This window comes from Eptatretus burgeri, chromosome 4 (genome assembly GCF_056783735.1).
Source record: "Eptatretus burgeri isolate ZD-2024b chromosome 4, Ebu_testis_v1, whole genome shotgun sequence".
NCBI classification, from domain to species: Eukaryota; Metazoa; Chordata; class Myxini; order Myxiniformes; family Myxinidae; genus Eptatretus; species Eptatretus burgeri.
This window is the reverse complement of record NC_140964.1, coordinates 91,504,292-91,521,791: the sequence shown is the minus strand read 5'-3', so window position 1 is coordinate 91,521,791 and position 17,500 is coordinate 91,504,292. Positions and strand designations below refer to the sequence as shown.

General features: G+C 46.6%; 2 protein-coding genes across 5 annotated transcripts in view; both read right to left on the bottom strand.

Moving 5' to 3' along the window:
- Nucleotides 1–15,803, bottom strand: part of ASL (argininosuccinate lyase) — a 208,324-nt gene extending 192,521 nt beyond the window's left edge. For all 3 annotated transcript variants that reach the window (XM_085879323.1, XM_085879325.1, XM_085879324.1), the window contains exons 1-3: nt 15,674–15,803; nt 11,627–11,656; nt 3,726–3,923 (exon numbers count right to left, since the gene is read on the bottom strand). In XM_085879323.1, coding sequence (XP_085735449.1) covers nt 3,726–3,923; nt 11,627–11,644 — 216 coding nt within the window. In that variant the 5' untranslated portion in view covers nt 11,645–11,656; nt 15,674–15,803. The remainder of the gene's footprint in view (nt 1–3,725; nt 3,924–11,626; nt 11,657–15,673) is intronic.
- The window catches only part of MTFP1 (mitochondrial fission process 1), a 15,244-nt gene continuing 13,005 nt past the window's right edge, over nt 15,262–17,500 (bottom strand). For both annotated transcript variants that reach the window (XM_085879329.1, XM_085879327.1), the window contains exon 4: nt 15,262–17,108. In XM_085879329.1, the coding sequence (XP_085735455.1) occupies nt 17,036–17,108 (73 nt within the window). In that variant the 3' untranslated portion in view covers nt 15,262–17,035. The remainder of the gene's footprint in view (nt 17,109–17,500) is intronic.

Here is a 17,500-nt window from a genome sequence, read left to right as displayed (position 1 = left end):
AATTGTGTGCTCAGATTGGTGGGTCACCCAGATAGCTCAGATGGCAGAGAACTGGTACAGCTCACCAGAGGACCTGGATTCGATTCCCTGTCTGGGTGTGCAATTGTTCCCACGTATACATATAATTTGCTATGTGCTGTTTTTACTCGAGCACAATTCGCGAAAAACACTTCCTTACAGTCGAGATCATTCCCCCAGAATTGGCATATTTTAGTACGACTTAAAATACCCCCTCCCATCAGAAGCAATGCTATGTCATACATATTTAGATAGTGAGAAATGTGGCATTGAGAAAGATGAACCCCCAGGACTATTATTGTTTTTAATCACCGAAAACCTTCCTTTACACACACCCCAAGTACAACCAGATGTTGTTTTCTGGTTCTCCTGAGAGATTAACTCATTAATCTCGCCCCCAAGGGGTTGCGAAACTATTGTAACACCCGAGTTTGTCTGTGTCTCCACATCTATATATTTTCACTTTAAAAAAAAAAAATTCTCTGCATCCACTTGCCCGATCAATGAAAAACTTCAAACAGAGGAGGATCCCCCATGGAAAATACTCTATTGATAACCCTGACATCCTAAGTCACATGGTATGGCACACATTGAATTAAAGAAAAAATTTTGACATCTCTGAAACTACTCAATGACAATTTATTTTTTAACTTGGCACGTCATCAACTACCCATGGGGTGTATAAGGTGACAACAATGACCAACAGTGAAAGTGGTATTCCAGCCATTTAAATTAGTTGAATCGAAATCCTTATCCAAAAAAAAAAATCTCAAACTTCATATATCTGATCCAAGACCTGGTGCGAGTGAAAAAATTAAACTTATGACGTCACCAGTGACATGGTGTGGTGTGGTGGCCATATTGGATTGAAAATGAAAACGTTAAAAAAAAATCTTCTCCAGAACCTTTTAACTGATCGATGCGAAACTTCATGCATATGATCGACTCGCCATAGGGAATATAGTTTGAATTTTTTTCTTCATATTATCTGATTTACACAATTTTGCCTCATGTGCACAAAAATGGTCGATAAAAATCCTAATAATCAATCAAAAATCAATAAAGCTACAGATAATGGCAATGGATATGGCATAAGTAAAGAGGGTGCATGGATGATCTGGGTATGTGGACCATAATAGCATTATCATCATTTCATGTGCAGCTTGTGTGGCTGCTGGTTGCATCATTGCTGGGAGCGTGGCTGTGCTGCTGATGCAATGCTCCATCTTCCAGTAAGCTGGTACTCATTTGCCGACCTCGGAAGGATGACAGGCTGAGTCAACACATCTGGCGTCATTTAAAGGAACGACAGGGGCTCAAACTCAAGACCCTAAGATCTTAAGCCATCCCCTTAACCGTTGGGCCAACACCAGACATGCCATAATAGCAATGAGCCATAATAGTAGTATGTTCAGTTAACGATGGTATTTTTTGATCAGAACAAGCCTTCGAGATGAGACTATATGATCTACCAAGTGCTGTTCTCATTGTCCAGCAGTTCAGTAATGCATAGAAGTCAAAACAAACAAACACACAATTCTCGAATGAGTGAGTTCATATAACGTGATACCCCATGCAGTGTCACTTCAATTTGAATAGAATAATGATTGTAACGATCGTTAAAAACAAAAAAAAAAAATCCGAAAGGTAAGTGCTATTGGAGTAGTCCAGAAGCAGTCTCGAATACCACCTTTATACACCACCCCATTGAACCGATATTCAAATTGAAATACGGGACTGCAAAACTGGATGTTCTGAGAATTATTATGACAGACAATTTGTGTTCGACAATCTTCAAGCATATAATTCAATTTAAAGAAAATAAAGATTGTAAAAGTCAAATAAAATACCAGGTTTTACCACCATTTTCTGCAGTGTCTATATTACATCACCCTATTGAACATGTTACATTATTTATTTGTGCCTGTTGTTTGTGTCCTTTATGACGTCCTCGAAAACAGTAAGTTTCCTGTTTGGAATGACTTTCAATTTTGTTTAACTGCCAGACAGACAGGCAGAGTAAAACAATTATCTCACTCCTCTCTGCATACGTGTGATCAGGACGAATTCAGAAACAAACCGGTAAAATGAAAGACTTGTCTTCATATTTACATTCAAAATATAATATTCAATTTAAATAAGTTCTTCCTCGATCATAAACTGATACTATAGGCAGACGGATGGACATGAACCAATTGCTTATCCCCACTTTTATATGTCCCCGTTTGTGAATACACTGTTGTGGCTCATATGAGAGCCAACACACAAAACGTACAAGGGTAGCAGGAGACAAGAGAGGGGGAGAGGGAAGTTAAAAAAAAAAAAAAAAAAAAAAAAAAAAAGAGTGTGGAACAGACACATGAGGAGATCTGTGGAAGGAAGAGGGATGGGGTGGGGTACACAGGGTAAACAATATGGACACCACAGGGACTTTCAGGAAGGAAAGCAGGGAATTTGAAGGAGGTGGTATATATTACATCCTCCCTGGAATGGAATGGAATGGCCTCCCTGGAAAGGTAGTGGCAGCAGAAACAGTAGATAAGTTTAAATTGGAATTAGATAGGTACCTGGAAGTTATGGAGATAGAGGGGTGGTGTAGGGATGTTGGCAGGACTTTTAGGTAGCATGAGCATTGATGCGTGATTGTATGCATGTGTACGGAGTGCTGTTGGTGGGGGTCTTGTCGAAGTGTGTTGTGTGGTTGATGTTGATTTGTGTTTTTAACCAAGCCCATGCCCTCCCCTGAGGTGAAGAATAAATAAATAAATTTTGCATTTTCTTCTTTGGATCTTGTGTTGATAAATTAGCATGGTGTTGATGTCGTGCAGGCATGATAGGCTGAATGGCCTCCACCTATGTCTGATTTCCTTGTGGGTTTGGGGTGGATTATCGGGGATATAAAAGATCATGGTTTTGGATGGGGGAAGATAAGAGATGGTCGTGAACAGCTGTTTTGAAGACCTGGAGGGAAGAGTGAGATTGAAGAAAGTGTGGGAATTTGTTCCAAAGGTGGGATAAAGAGAGGAATGAAAGAGTGATGGTGAACAGTGATTCTTGATTTTGGTAGTTTTACCAGAAGGGGGTTGCTGGCGGACATCGAGCGCCCTGGAGAAATATGGGGCGGGGGGGGGTATCTATCAGAGAAAGCAGGGAGGGTAGGGGCGAGGCCAGATAGGAGACAGTAAAAGACAGACAGACCACCAACCTGCCTGCAGTTTAGAGAGTGAGAGAGTGAGAGACCCAAAGACTCAGACACATCGTAGGAGATACCAATGATCCTAAATGCCTTGGTTTCCACAGGGTGAAGCCGAGAAAGGTGGGAAGCAGGAGCACCAGCCCAGAGGGGAGAGCAGTACTCCATCAGGCTGTGGACTAAAGCTTTGTATGTGGTCAGGAGCTCAGGTGTGCCAAGGAAGGATTTTGCACAATGGAGGATGTCCAGTCAGTGACTGGCTTTGGAGGCCAGCTTGGAAATGTGAAATGTCGAAAAAAAAAAATAAAAAAAAAATAAAAAAAAAAACATGACCACTTCACGTGCGCGAGGTAATAAAGAAAAATGCAAAGCTCTGACAGAATATGAATACATTTCCGAAACAATAAACATGACATTTCATCTTGTATATCTGTTTCATTTGATCAAAATGACTTCCAGCCAAAAAACACACAAGCATTGATTGTCCTTTGTATACTGGTGCAGCCGTTTGTACCTTCTCCAAACCCCGCTCAATCATATCCAGCTGCTGGGATGTCAAAAGGCCACAGCGAGCTAGAGCCCGGGCATACGCTTGGCTTCCTTGCAGATCAGCGGCCCAGAGACGGCGGTCGTGCCGTAAAGATGAACAAAAATGCTCTGCAACCGCATTGGGCTCACCCGAGAACCTACCACCCCATAACCGTGAAATTGTCTGCAAATAGAAAGTGGGGCACATTCTTCGCACAACTTAAAAGCTCTGCTCTTGCTATTCCTTCAATCTCTATTAAAATGGAGTGTGGAGGGAGGGGGAAGGTATAGAAAAAAAATAAAATAATAATAATTAAAATTAAAAATAAAATAAAAAAACCCTTCCTGTACTTGGATGTGTGATAGACCTTGATATTTGTGTTTTTTAATAATAGATTGAGGAAGATCGAGTCATTCCATCAGCATAAACCTTTAACATTGCAAGTTTAGGACCATCTCTGACTGTCGACATGTTACAGCAGCACAGCATTCTGCAAGTTATCACTCATTTGAATCTTACCTGCAACTTTAATTACTGAGTTTTAAATAGGGATGACCTCAATCTGTATGAAATATTGTTGCGGATTTGGAAACCTTTGGTGCACAGACAGACAGACAGCCGTCCCATATAGCTCAGTTATATCGGTAAGTGTGTGTTTCTAGTTATGGCCCCCTACCTGTGTCTAATGGGCATTACATACATGCACTGTGAGTTATTTTTATAGTTAGGATTTTTACATCCACACCATCTCACTCTCACAGCAACAACACTCTGCTGACGGCATTCTTCGCGCACTCGCCAGCAAGCGTGCGCATGGGCGGAGTCTAACGTAGGCATGGCGTCCCTCCTTGGCCAATCGGCAAGGAGCAGGTGCCTCACCCTCCCCATTTCCAACTCAACACGATCGCCATTAAGCACGCGGCCAGAGGTGAGAAGGTGGGCGGAGCCACAAACGCCTCCGCCCAGAAAGGTGGGAGTTGCCCCGCCTACCATGTGTCTGTCCAATGGAGGGTGGCCAAGAAATCACGCGATGGTTCCGGCCAATCATGAGGCGAGTGGTCAGGAAAAGAGGCCCCTCCCTCCTAGAGAGAAAGAGTGGTGATTTTTGGACGAACATGAGGAGATTGAGCTCGTCCTGTCGCCGGCGTCTGCTCTGATCTCGTCCTGTCGCTGGAGTCTGGCTCTCCGTCAGCTCGAGCACGTCTGGTCTGCTTGAGCACGGAACGCATCCCTCGACGCTGCTCTGGTCTGCTGGAGCACGGGTCGCAGCTCGTCAACGCTGGTCGCATCTCGTCGACGCTGGGCTGGTCGCATCTCGACAGCGGTCTGGTTCGCTCGTCTCGTCGAAGACTGCAAGAGGCGGGAAGGTCCCTTTCGTTTCTTTTGGGTGTGCGTCTGTCTGTGGGCCCATCTTTAAGTAGAAACTGGATAAGTGCTTGCTTGTACATACTGCATTTCTGATAGTCGGATAACTCTGTCCTTTATGTGTTCCTTCCCCACCTATTGTAAATAAATATCCCTATTGTTGAATGTTTCAGCTTGTCCTCTTCCTTTCCTTCATTGGTTTAGCAAGGTGTGTGTTGGGGAATTTAAAAAGGCCGTTGCTGTTGTCGAAGTCCATTTGGGACCGACGGGACCTCGGTAACCACCCGCTCCGGTTACGCACAGGTCGAGCACGGACACGACTCGTCCCGTTCGAGCTCCGTCGAGGGTGTGAATACTCGGTTGTTCGCCACGTGGGCCTCTAGGTATTTTGAAGTTTGGCAAATAACCCTGTGCCCATGCGGTTGATTTATTGACGATTCACTGTCCTGTAAGTGACCCGTACCTTTCGGAGTTTTCCGAAAGGTACGATCTTGATTCCGGGTGTTCGGTGGAGCCGACTCTGCTGCTCCACCTCGCGGTCGCGATCGCAACCGATACCCGGCTCCACAATTCGTAGTCAGGAGTGCGATTCCGCCCCTCGGCTTCCGTAGAGAATGTCACGGGATTCGGATCAAGGGTAGAGAGCAAACCCCCCCCTCCCCCCATATTACGAGCATTTTCAAATTTTATTCCCAACACGCAAAATGGCGAACCAAGACGGGCTGAAGCAGGTGGGTAGTAGTAGTAGTAGTAGTATAGAGGAACCTATGGTCCTGGACACCACCCCCATGCGAGAAGACGTGCCCCCGCAACCAAACTCAGAGTCCATAATGGGCGCAGAGGCGGCGTAAACCCCCCCCCCCGTCAAATTTCCTTCCTGATAGCTGACGGTTCCGCACACCATCATGGCGGATCGGCTGCGCAGAGTCCACTTGACATGGGCCAGTTGATGGCAATGTTGGCAGAAATAGAAAGCCGAATGAGGGGTGATGTACCAGAAATGAAAGAAGAAATTCTGGGAATGCAAAACGAAATATAAGCGAGCGCACAAAACATAAGGGATGAGATGAAGAATGAGATGCGAACACAGCGGGGTGAGATGCAGAGTATGGGGTTGAGTCTCCAGGCGGAGCAAGAGGCAATGAGGACAGACATAATAGGCATAATGGCGGCACCACATGGTGGAGCGACCGAATCAACACGGAGTGTGCAACGTATCCGGCCCGCGATGGAGACGGGTCAGGTGGAGGGGACAAGCGACGTCACGATAATTGATGGGGAGACGTGTAAACTCGGACACGAGGGGGTAACGGAGAAATTAAAAGAGGTGACGGAGACGCAGGATTTAGAAATAATGACGGAGATGCAGAAATCAAGAGGGGGCGAATTGTATGAAACTGAACGGGAAATAGACGAGAACACACACATAGAGTTAGTGAGGGACAATGGGGTTGAGCTGGGGAAATGTTTCATGACCCGGTGCGAGCAGCAGGATAGCTTCCTTAAGGAACAGAGGGAGGAAATATGCTCTCTCGAAGCAGATCGCGACGAGCTGAGTCCGGCCGGGCCGAACGAGGTCGGACGGTTGCGTGATGTGAACGGGTACACGCGGAGCTTGGGGGGGAATAGAAACCCCGGGATTTCTAGTGGTAGCGCGATTCCCCAGTGTGATTGTCCCAGAGTGTGTGCTGAAATGTGTGCCAGAAGGTGAGTATGGTGCGAGTACGAGTGAAATAACATGCGTGAGTGCGTGCATGAAAATGGACGACGGACCGATCCAGACGGGAGACACGAATGGTGAGCCTGGAGGGCTGCAAAGGGTTATTTTGGTAACCGCGCTGGGCCCACGAGACTCCGCGTACGAGGCCCATTCGGCATTTCGCGAACGGCCCTCGCGCACGCGTCTACGTGGAGGGATTCCGGTGCGGGAACGTCCCGCGTTTTGGAAGAGACCGTCGCGCGGACGGTTAAAATGTAGGCAAGTACGGGATGAATTTGGAACGGACGGGTCCACATGCAAGCGCGTGTGCGAAGCTCCACGTGCTGCATACCGTGTGTTCTGTTTGCGGAACGGGTTTACGGGACGATATGCGGCAAGCCGCGCAGGTTCGGTGTACGAGTGACGTCATCGGCCCGGACCTCGCGGCGCGAGCTTCGGGTTAACAGCGCACGTTGTCCCGCGTGGGGAATTCCCCGAAAGCGAGTGCTTGTTGCAATCGGCAGGGCGACGACAAGGCCTCGATTATCGGCCATCGGAGGGGACGTTATTATCGGGTTAAAGGGACGAGCGAGTGAGCCGTCCACCGCCACCATGGCGGTGCAAAAAAAAACAAAAAAGCCTTGCTCCAAGTACACGGGCTGGCAGAGATGTGGCAAGCATCCTACTTGGGCAAAGGAAGCATTAGTTAGTGGGAAGGGTTTAGCTTAGATAGACCAGCCTCATGGGGGCATGAGCTGTCCTCCATGGGGCCCGTGGACTAGTTAGAGGGAATTTAGTTCAGATTTAGAAATGGGAAATTGATTTTTTTTGGGGGGGGGGACACGGACAGACATGGAATGTGTAGTGGGGACGTAGCTTAAAAGGAACGTGCATTTGAATAAGGGATGACGGGGAGCACGAGTTAGTTAGGGGAATTTAGTTAGCAGAATGGCAGTGTGGAAAAGTGAAAAATGTATAATGAGTGAATGTGGGATGGCGGGCTCAAGTGTGAATGGAGCGAATGTGGAATGCATGGTGCGAATGAATGAGTGGGGGGGGAGGAGTGAAACCCACCCAAGTGACCACGGGGTCAGTGTAATGTTAGTTAGTGAGTTAGTTAAATTTACCAAAAGGAGGTCGTTTTGTTGATGGTGTGGGAAGAAGGCTCGATACCATTTGAAGGGTGCAGGAGTCCATGGACCGGCTGGGAGCAAGGCTATTGAAAGGTGAGCATTGAATAGAGGGCACCCCGGGCACCGGAGTAGTCGGCCAGAGTAGGCCAAGGGTCCAAGGGACCGGGAGAGTGTAGTGGCCACGGGCGACCCTCGGAAAGGGGCCCGAAGCGCCAAAACGCCACATGGCATCGGAGGGGGGCAATGCCGGGAAGGGCAACACCCCGCATTCATAGGGAGCAGGTAAGCTCGGAGACAGCCTCAGGGCCCGGGGGTGCCATGGTTAGAGTTCGGCAGAGGGGAAGTCCCTGCCACGTGAGCCACGCTATCCAGCCATGAAATTGTGCAAGGGCATGAATGAAAATTTGAGGGCAAGGCCCAAATTTATAATGGACACAGGCGACGGGAATTATGGTTGTTAGAACCTGTAGTTTAAAGTGACAGGTGTTTTGAAAAGCCCAGGGGTAGTTAAAGCAAATAAAAGTAGGATAATTATGAAATGTACCCCTTCACACCATCCATCCCTTCGCTCTCCGTAGGCCGCTGGACCCACCTGGGTAAGATGGCTGAATTATGTGAGAGGCCATTCTGAGGCTTTGTTGGGCCTCGAGGCAGGACGCTAGCCTCTTCCTTCTTCCCCTCCAAAAAGGAACGTAGGGGTTGGGAGTTGATTGACAGGATAGGTTAGCCGGACAAAGATGATAAAGGGGGTTAGGAAGACGAAATAAGAAAAAAAATAAAAATAATAAAATAAAAAGGGGGTCTAAATTTGTTTTGTTGTTGCAAATTAAGGGAGTGGGTATGGACAGAGACAGGCAAAGGCGATAGGTTGGAGGGAGACAGTCGGGTAGGTCCGAGCCCGTTGCCAGAGCGGCCGGCACCACCGCACTTTCTCCACAAACCTCACTGAACGAGACCAGATGCCGGCCTGCTTGTGCTGCAGTTCCGGGTCCGCATCTGCCTTGCCATGCCTCGTTTGCCTGCCTTTGTCATGACCCCATGCCTGCTAGCCCTGTTTGCATTGCCCGTGTCACCATCACCATGTGCGCCAGGACCAGCGCCAAGTGTGTTTGCAAAGACTGCCCAGTAGGCAACCGCACCATGAGGACTGCGTTGTGCAGCCCGTGCATCGTTGTTTGTCCATCTCCATCCATTCTCCTGTGCCAGAGACTGCGTTTCAGCAGCAGAACTGTTGATTTTGGGTGTAACTTTTTCTTCCACAGACCACAGGTCCTGGGCCATGGTTAGTGTAAATATTAGTTAAGATTGTAAATAAGTTTGACCCACCTGTTGTTTGTCGTAGCGTCGGCAATTGTAGTTAAGTTGTCCATGTGAGTGTTAGTTATATACGCAGTGCATTAGGTTATTTATTTTTGGGACATGTATAAAAAAAATGTCGCACTCAGGGATCCGAAGGTAAGACGTACCAGGGGAAAAACTTGCACATGCTGGTCACATGCAAATTTGACGACTCGGGATAAGTCTGTAAAAAGGGGAGGGGGTAGTGTTGCGGATTTGGAAACCTTGTGCACACAGACAGACAGCCGTCCCCATAGTTTAGTTATTTCGATAAGTGTGTGTTTCTAGTTCGGGCCCCCTACCTGTGTCTAATGAGAATTACATACATGCGCTGTGAGTTATTTTTATAGTTAGGATTTTTACATCCACACCATCTTCGCTCTCACAGCAACAACACTCTGCTCGCAGCATTCTTCACACGCTCGCCAGCAAGCGCGCGTGGGCGGAGTCCAACGTAGGCATGGCGTCCCTCCTTAGCCAATCGGCAAGGAGCGGGTGCCTCACCCTCCCAGTTTCCGACTCAATACGATCGCCATTAAGCACGCGGCCAGAGGTAAGGAGGTGGGTGGAGTCACAAACGCCTCCGCTCGGGACTCCGCCCAGAAGGGTGGGAGTTGCCCCACCTACCATGCGTCTGTCCAATGAAGGGCAGCCAGGGAATCGCGCGATGGTTCCGGCCAATCAAGAGGCGATTGGTCAGGAAAAGAGGCCCCTCCCTCCGAGAGAGAAAGAGTGGTGATTTTTGGACGAACGTGAGGAGATTGAGCTCGTCCTGTCGCCGGTGTCTGCTCTGATCTCGTCCTGTCGCCGGCATCTGCTCTCATCTCGTCCTGTCGCTGGAGTCTGGTTCTCCGTCAGCTCGAGCGCGTCTGGTCTGCTTGAGCATGGAACGCATCCCTCGACGCTGCTCTGGTCTGCTGGAGCGCGGGTCGCAGCTCGTTGATGCTGGTCTGGTCGCATCCCACTGGCGCTGGGCTGTTCGCATCTCGACGCTGGTCTGGTCGCATCTCGACACCGGTCTGGTTCGCTCGTCTCGTCGAAGATCGCACGAGGCGGGAAGGTCCCTTTCGTTTCTTTTGTGTGTGCGTCTGTCTGTGGGCCTGTCTTTAAGTAGAAACTGGATAAGTGCTTGCTTGTACATACTGCATTTCTTATAGTCAGAAAACTCTGCCCTTTATGTGTTCCTTCCCCACCTATTGAAAATAAATATCCCTATTGTTGAATGTTTCAGCTCATCCTCGTCCTTTCCTTCATTGGTTGAGTAAGGTGCATGTTGGGGAATTAAAAAAAGGCCGTTGCTGCTGTAGAAGTACATTTGGGACCGACGGGACCTCTGTAACCATCCGCTCGGGTTACGCACGGGTCGAGCATGGAAATGACGCGTCCCGTTCGAGCTCCGTCGAGGGTGTGAATACTCGGTAGTTCGCCATGTGGGCCTCGAGGTATTTTGAAGTTTGGCAAATAGCCCTGTGCCCACGCGGTTGATTTATTGATGATTCACGGTCCTGTAAGGGACCCGTACCTTTCGGAATTCCGGGTGTTCGGTGGAGCCGATTCTGCTGCTCCACCTCACGGTCGCGCTCGCAACAGATACCCGGCTCGACAACAATATTCCTGTCTCAACAGTTATCATTATTCTGCATGCATAAAACTAAATCATTGGGGAGGTTAGTTGTACTTTTGTTTGTGTGGTCACTGCTCCTGGAGGAATTCACACATAAATTGCATGATGGATAATACCAACGAACGTACCACACTCTATTATCATCAATGTATCATACTCACCTATACAATAATCACCAATGAACCACTCTCCCATCATCATAATCATCACCACCATCAATGTACCATACTCTCCAATCATCATCATAATCATCATCATCATACCATACTCTTTACAGAGCATCAGTGTTGTCGAAGCAGTCACTTGGCAATGGTTGTGGTTGTGCTGGGTATTTTGACAAGGATTATGTTGGATGGTTTGCCATTGTCTTCCCATAATATGCGATATAGTTTAAATTATCCTATGCCAATGTGACTGATGAGAGTGACGACATAATGGGTCGCTGGTGAAAAAAGTATCTTAAGACATTATGATTAAAGCAGCAGCAGAATCTTTGTTATTCAAAATATGGCTGATCTTGATTATGCAAGAAAAAAAAAAGTCTATATCATATAATCCAAATTATAACTTTAATTTGTCCCAAACCCACGTCCACCATCCTCACCCTCCTAAACATTCAACTCAAACCACAACACACTACCGTCAGTCTTTCAATGCAAAAATAAGACTTCCAGTTCCTTCAACCTTCCATTAAAAAAAATTTTAAACATACAAAACTTCCACTTACATGTGGTTCTTTTGCCATTCCAATCTTGTCCTGTCAAAAAACAAAACATTCTAATATCTTTCTTCCTTGCAGATGCAGTAACATAGAGATTACCAAAATAAAGCAGAGCACACAAATTAGAAACACAAAATAGAAATTACAAATTAGACAATTCTGAAGACGACGATGGTTCACGAGTGGTATTTGACGATGTAGATTGTTTCAGAAGTCAAGGATGAGACAATGTGATGATGTTTGACCAAGTCATAAAAATGATCAATATGATGTGGTACGAGTGACAGATTATTAGCTGCAAAATGTGGAAAACCCGGTTTCATTCAAAACTTTAAAAATTTTACCTTTGCATAACCTTAAAAGGTCCCAAAACAATGTTGTGGACATTAAAATAAGGAAACAGGATACGTGCCATAGCTTAATAGAGTTAGTTCGTCGAAGAAGGTCAAAAACCCGGTTCGATCCCCACAACTTTGAAAATTTGACCTTTGTGAACTTTAAAGGTCAAAGGTCAAGGATTATGACCTTTGGTGCAAAACTTCCTCTGGAACATTCAGGAACAATATAACGTCATATAGGCTATATGGCATTTCACACTCCTCGGATTATCCATACTTTGATGAAATCAGCGGAAAAACAAACTTGAAGGGGCGCCACAGGCAAGGTGTTCGAGATAGAGGAAAATGGTTTCAAGACTTTAGGTGGGGAATGACCTCAAGATTATGCATAAAAAAATATTGTCATCCTAGCTCTCAAAGTTTGGGCGGTCGTCTGATTTTTATGTCAAAATTTTCAAAGTTCATGACCTTGTGACCTTGACCTTGTGACTAAAATGAAAAATCGAGCTCCGTGGGGCTATGCAGGTGCCATTGGGCTAACCAAATACCAAACCCCTGCCAGATTCGACAAATCCCTCAGAGAAGAAATTGTCAAAATCGCAATTTTCTAAGTTCATGACCTTGTGACCTTGACCTTGGGACGAAAATGAAAAAATCGAGCTCCGTGGGGCTATGCACGTGCCATTGGGCTAACCAAATACCGAAACCTCTGCCAGATTCGACAAACCCCCAAGGAGAAGATGCAAATTGAAATTGGCTACCCCCTAAAAACACAATTGGCAATTTTCTAAGTTCGTGACCTTGTGGCCTTGATCTTGGGACGAAAATGAAAAATCGAGCTCTGTGGGGCTATGCAGGTGTCATTGGGCTAACCAAATACCCAAACCCCTGCCAGATTCGACAAATCCCTCAGAGAAGAAATTTTTTATGTCAAAAATCACAATTTTCTAAGTTCGTGACCTTGGGACGAAAATGAAAAATCGAGCTCCGTGGGGCTATGCAGGTGCCATTGGGCTAACCAAATACCGAAACCCCTGTCAGATTCGACAAACCCCCTAGGAGAAGATGCAAATTGAAATCGACTACCCCCTAAAAACACGTTTTTTGGGCATGGCTCCGCCAATAATGGGCGGACCACGCCTATTTTCAGGAAAACATAACTACATCATGATATAAACCTCCCACCAAAATTTCATCAGGATCGGATCAAAACCCACCGAGCTATACTCGGGACAGACAGACAGACAGCAATATCGAATATAGTGGTCACATATTTTTCGTGAACCAAAAATAAAGGCAATTAGAAATGAACCACAAATTATATTTATTTACTGTAGGGACCTTTTGAGTTTTTTTTTTAATACACATGGTGGAAAAGAATGACAGGCGCAGGATCCATTTGACAATTTTTCTACAGTGATAGGATCAAACTGTGCAAGGGGAGTGGGGATAATGGGGGAAGGAGGATGGTGGAGTGGGTGGAGGAGAATGGGGGTGATGGGATGTGGAGTGGCATGTAGGAAGTGGGCATGGTGCACAGGGACATTGGGGGGAGGAGATTGGGACCATACTCTGTGCAGAGGGTTGGTGCTGCTTCAGCAGTCTCCTTGGCTATTGGACACAATCCTGGACGGGTCGCCAATCCGACACAGAATACCAGCATGCTGGCACTCATTTTGCCAATCTCACAACAGCTGAGCGGGATTTAAACTCAGAACCCGAGGATCCAAAGCCCGCCACCCTAACCACTAAGCCAGCACCAGGCATACATTGTAGGGGGGGAGTGGGTGGTGGCATGTTGGGAAAGTGGCCATGGGGAGAGTGGTTGGGGGGTTAGTAGTAGTGCTCAGAAAGAGTGGAAGGGGAGGGAGAGTGAAAGGGGTGATGGTACATGGGGAGAGTGGCACGCGGTGAGAGTGGGAGTGGTGGCGCATGCAGAATGCGGTGTACTGTGAGGATGGGGGAGGGTGTGGTTGCACACGGAAAGGGGAGCGAGGATCATAGCGGCACGTGGGGGAAGTTACTCGTGAGGGGGAATGGAGGGGTTGGTGGCAAGCAAGCAAAGTGGGAGATAGGTGGTGGCACACAGGGAGAGATGGAGGGCATGTGGGGAGAGGAAGGGGTTGCGCTACGAGAGGTACAGAGTGCACAGGGAAGTGAGGTGAGAACTGGGGGTGTGGGGGCATGTTAGTGGGAGTGAAGAAAGATGTATGTGGGGTGGGGGAGGGAGAGGTGGTATGTGTGGGGTGTGTGGGATGGGGGAAGGGAGAAGTGGTGTGTGTGGGGTGTGTGGGGGAGGGAGAGGTAGTGTGTGTGTGGGGTGGGGGAGGGAGAGGTGGTGTGTGTGGGGTGTGTGGGATGGGGGAAGGGAGAAGTGGTGTGTGTGTGGTGGGGGGAGGGAGAAGTGGTGTGTGTGTGGTGGGGGAGGGAGAGGAGAGGTGGTGTGTGTGTGTGGTGGGGGAGGGAGTGGTGGTGTGTGTGGTGGGGGGAGGGAGGGATAAGTGGTGTGTGTGGGGTGGGGAGAGGGAGAGGTGGTGTGTGTGGGGTGGGGGGAGAGGTGGTGTGTTTGGGGTGGGGGGAGGGAGAGGTAGTGTGTGTGCGGTGGGGGAAGGGAGAGGTAGTGTGTGTGCGGTGGGGGAAGGGAGAGGTAGTGTGTGTGCGGTGGGGGAAGGGAGAGGTGATGTGTGTGGGGTGGAGGGGTGTGTGGGGGAGGGAGGTGTGTGCAGAGGTGGGGAAAGAGGCTGGCTGGGGTCAAGGTTATGGTTGGGGATGGGGTGTGAGAGCAAAGTAAAACAAGAAAGATGTCGTGCAGAGCACGATACTTGCGAAATACCTGAAACAAGAGTAAAAAAAATATTTAAAAAAAAATAAAAATAAAAATAAAATAAATCGCTGGTTAAATTCAGTGACCTGATATGCAAATCCTGCTCAAATTTCAAATCAATCGGATGAAAATTGAGGATTTTAGAAGTTCCACCGAAGTTGTATGGCCTTTGGCCTATGTTGACCTTTTGACCTAAAAATCGATAGGCTTCTTGCTTACGACCAACTCTACTATTTTGTGAAGATCGGTTTGAAAATGTGACCTGTAGGCGATTGACAAACAAACAAAGACAAAGACAGACAGACTATTACAGACCAGACCAACAAATATTCTGTATATACTTGCGAATCAAAGATTCGGATTCTCAAGTTCTGCATTTTTGTGCAGACATGATGGTAAAAGGACCCCATGGTGAATGAAATACCAAAGGTTGCAATCAACCTTACAATTGAAGCTAAAACGAAATTATTCACGACACGCAACTTTCGTTTGTTTTATTTTCACAAGAAAAAAAAAATCACATTAAATTAGAACAGTACTCCCTAGAGCACATACCTCCACCATGCTGAACAGTCTACATTTTGTATCGCATTGATCAGCCGGATCTGCATCTGGACATTAACCAAAATCTAATCGGCTTGTTCTAGTCACCCAACCAACCTGTCCACCAAGTTTCGTCAAAATCGGTCCATAACCTGAGATATCCTGCTTACAGACAGAGACAGACAGGGGGTGAAACCATAACCATCCATCCATCCATATTCGGTGACAGAGGTTTAAAAAATAAAAAAAAATTAAAAAACCCCAAAGACCAAACACCAGCACCATCAACACAAGTTCACCTTTACCTCCCAATACCAAATGTTCTTCATCGTTTATCACTCAACTTACACGTTTACTTGTCTTTTAGTCCAAAATCTCTTTCCTTTTTCACATATATTTGAATGATCGTTCAACAGAAACACCCTATTTCCACCAAGCATTTCACTGAGAATGTTCTCGACTTTACATAGCTCTTACCAGAGAAGGGTGGGGTGAGCAGAGTGGGAGGAGCTAAAACTGATGAAGTAAGGGGTGATTGGAGGAAGAAACTCCTGCGTACAAGTCGTACATTATCACTAGATACTGTACTGTATAATGCCACAGCAAAAACATGAACAGCGAGAAAGTAAAAACAAGTGTAAACCACACTCGCATTGACATGAACCAAAGCACTTGCACAGTCAAACCTCTCATTCAATGTCATTAATTTCATCTACTCTCATCTTCATGCCACCACTATTCTGAGCATTCTCACTTTTGTAATTGTGTTCTTCAGCTCTCAAGTATCTTTGACTTTCCTTATAAATTGCAAAGCAATCCCTTTGGGCTGCCATGCCACCAATAGAGTTTTCATTCGTCGATCAGTGAGCGTCCACACAAATAGTGGGGGGGGGGGGGGGTTCGCTCGATCAGGAATGCCATTACATTTGAAATCCACCCCCATCCCCCAACATATTTTCAGAAAACTTTTTCATTTATTCAAAGCAGCGTTCACAGACAAAGCTTTCTATGAGGTAATAAGTATGAATAAAAGCAATTGCACTCAATTAAGCCTGTGCAAAGGTGGGCAACTCTGTGACAACCCTGTTATCATCAGTAACGAGTAACATTCAAGAGAACAGTTTGTATTTACAGGGAGAGAAAAATAAAATCACTCAACAGTCATTAAAATGTACCGCCTTCCCAAAGGAAATCGATTTGAAGGGAGCAAAGGTAATGACAGTTGCCCTTTAGTTCACCAGACTGCAAACAAGCCGTACAAACACCTTTCAACCCAAACAGCTTAAAATAAGATTCAAGATTAAAGTATAACATGGTGTAGCCAGAATGCAAACCAAACAGCAATGTGTGCAATTGTGAGCCACAGCATTAAAGAACGATTGTGCAAGAGAAGCCACCGTGATCCCAGCGGCAAATTAGACACCCGTACGACGCCCCTGATTTAAACCACATAAAAGTTTTGGAGTTTAAAAAATAAAATACCCGACATAAATTCAAAGTGAACCACGTGCATAAAGCATTGCATAAATAAAACCTTTCCAAAACAATGAGCACCCTTTCAGCCCCGATTATTAAAATTCTTATTAAAAGTCTCAAACTTCACCCCAACACACATATTGCTGACTATGTAAACAGAATATTAGCAACAAAACCATGAAACACCCGGTAAACCATCCGAGCACAACAGACTCTGGCAAATCTGGCAGAGCTTCATGCTTTGTGGCTCTTGCCCTCGTAGTGATAAAGCTTTCGAAGCGTTGACTCCATGAGGAAGTCTACCGACCTGCAAGGCAAAAGAAAGTTTGGTCAACATTTTAATTGAAGGTCACAATGTTACAGTAAGGTCACACAATTTTTTTTTTGGGGGGGGATACAAAGTGGAGGCTCATAGAGGAGATAGAACATAGAACGGATCAGGCCGCAACAGAACAAAAGGAACAGTAGAAAAAACAAGGGGGACACCAACAGCAGGGTTGAAGGCCAAAATAGAGGGACACTTGAACAAATAATGGATGTGGGGAGGAATGATGGCAAGGTGGGGAGATACAAAGAGTGGCCAAAGATGGATACACCCACAAACTCTCAGGAAAGAAAAGCTTGAAAGTTGGAAACAGGTTGACTTGGGGGGGGGGGTGGGGGGGATTGTTAATTAGGATAGAAAAACTTGAAAGTTGG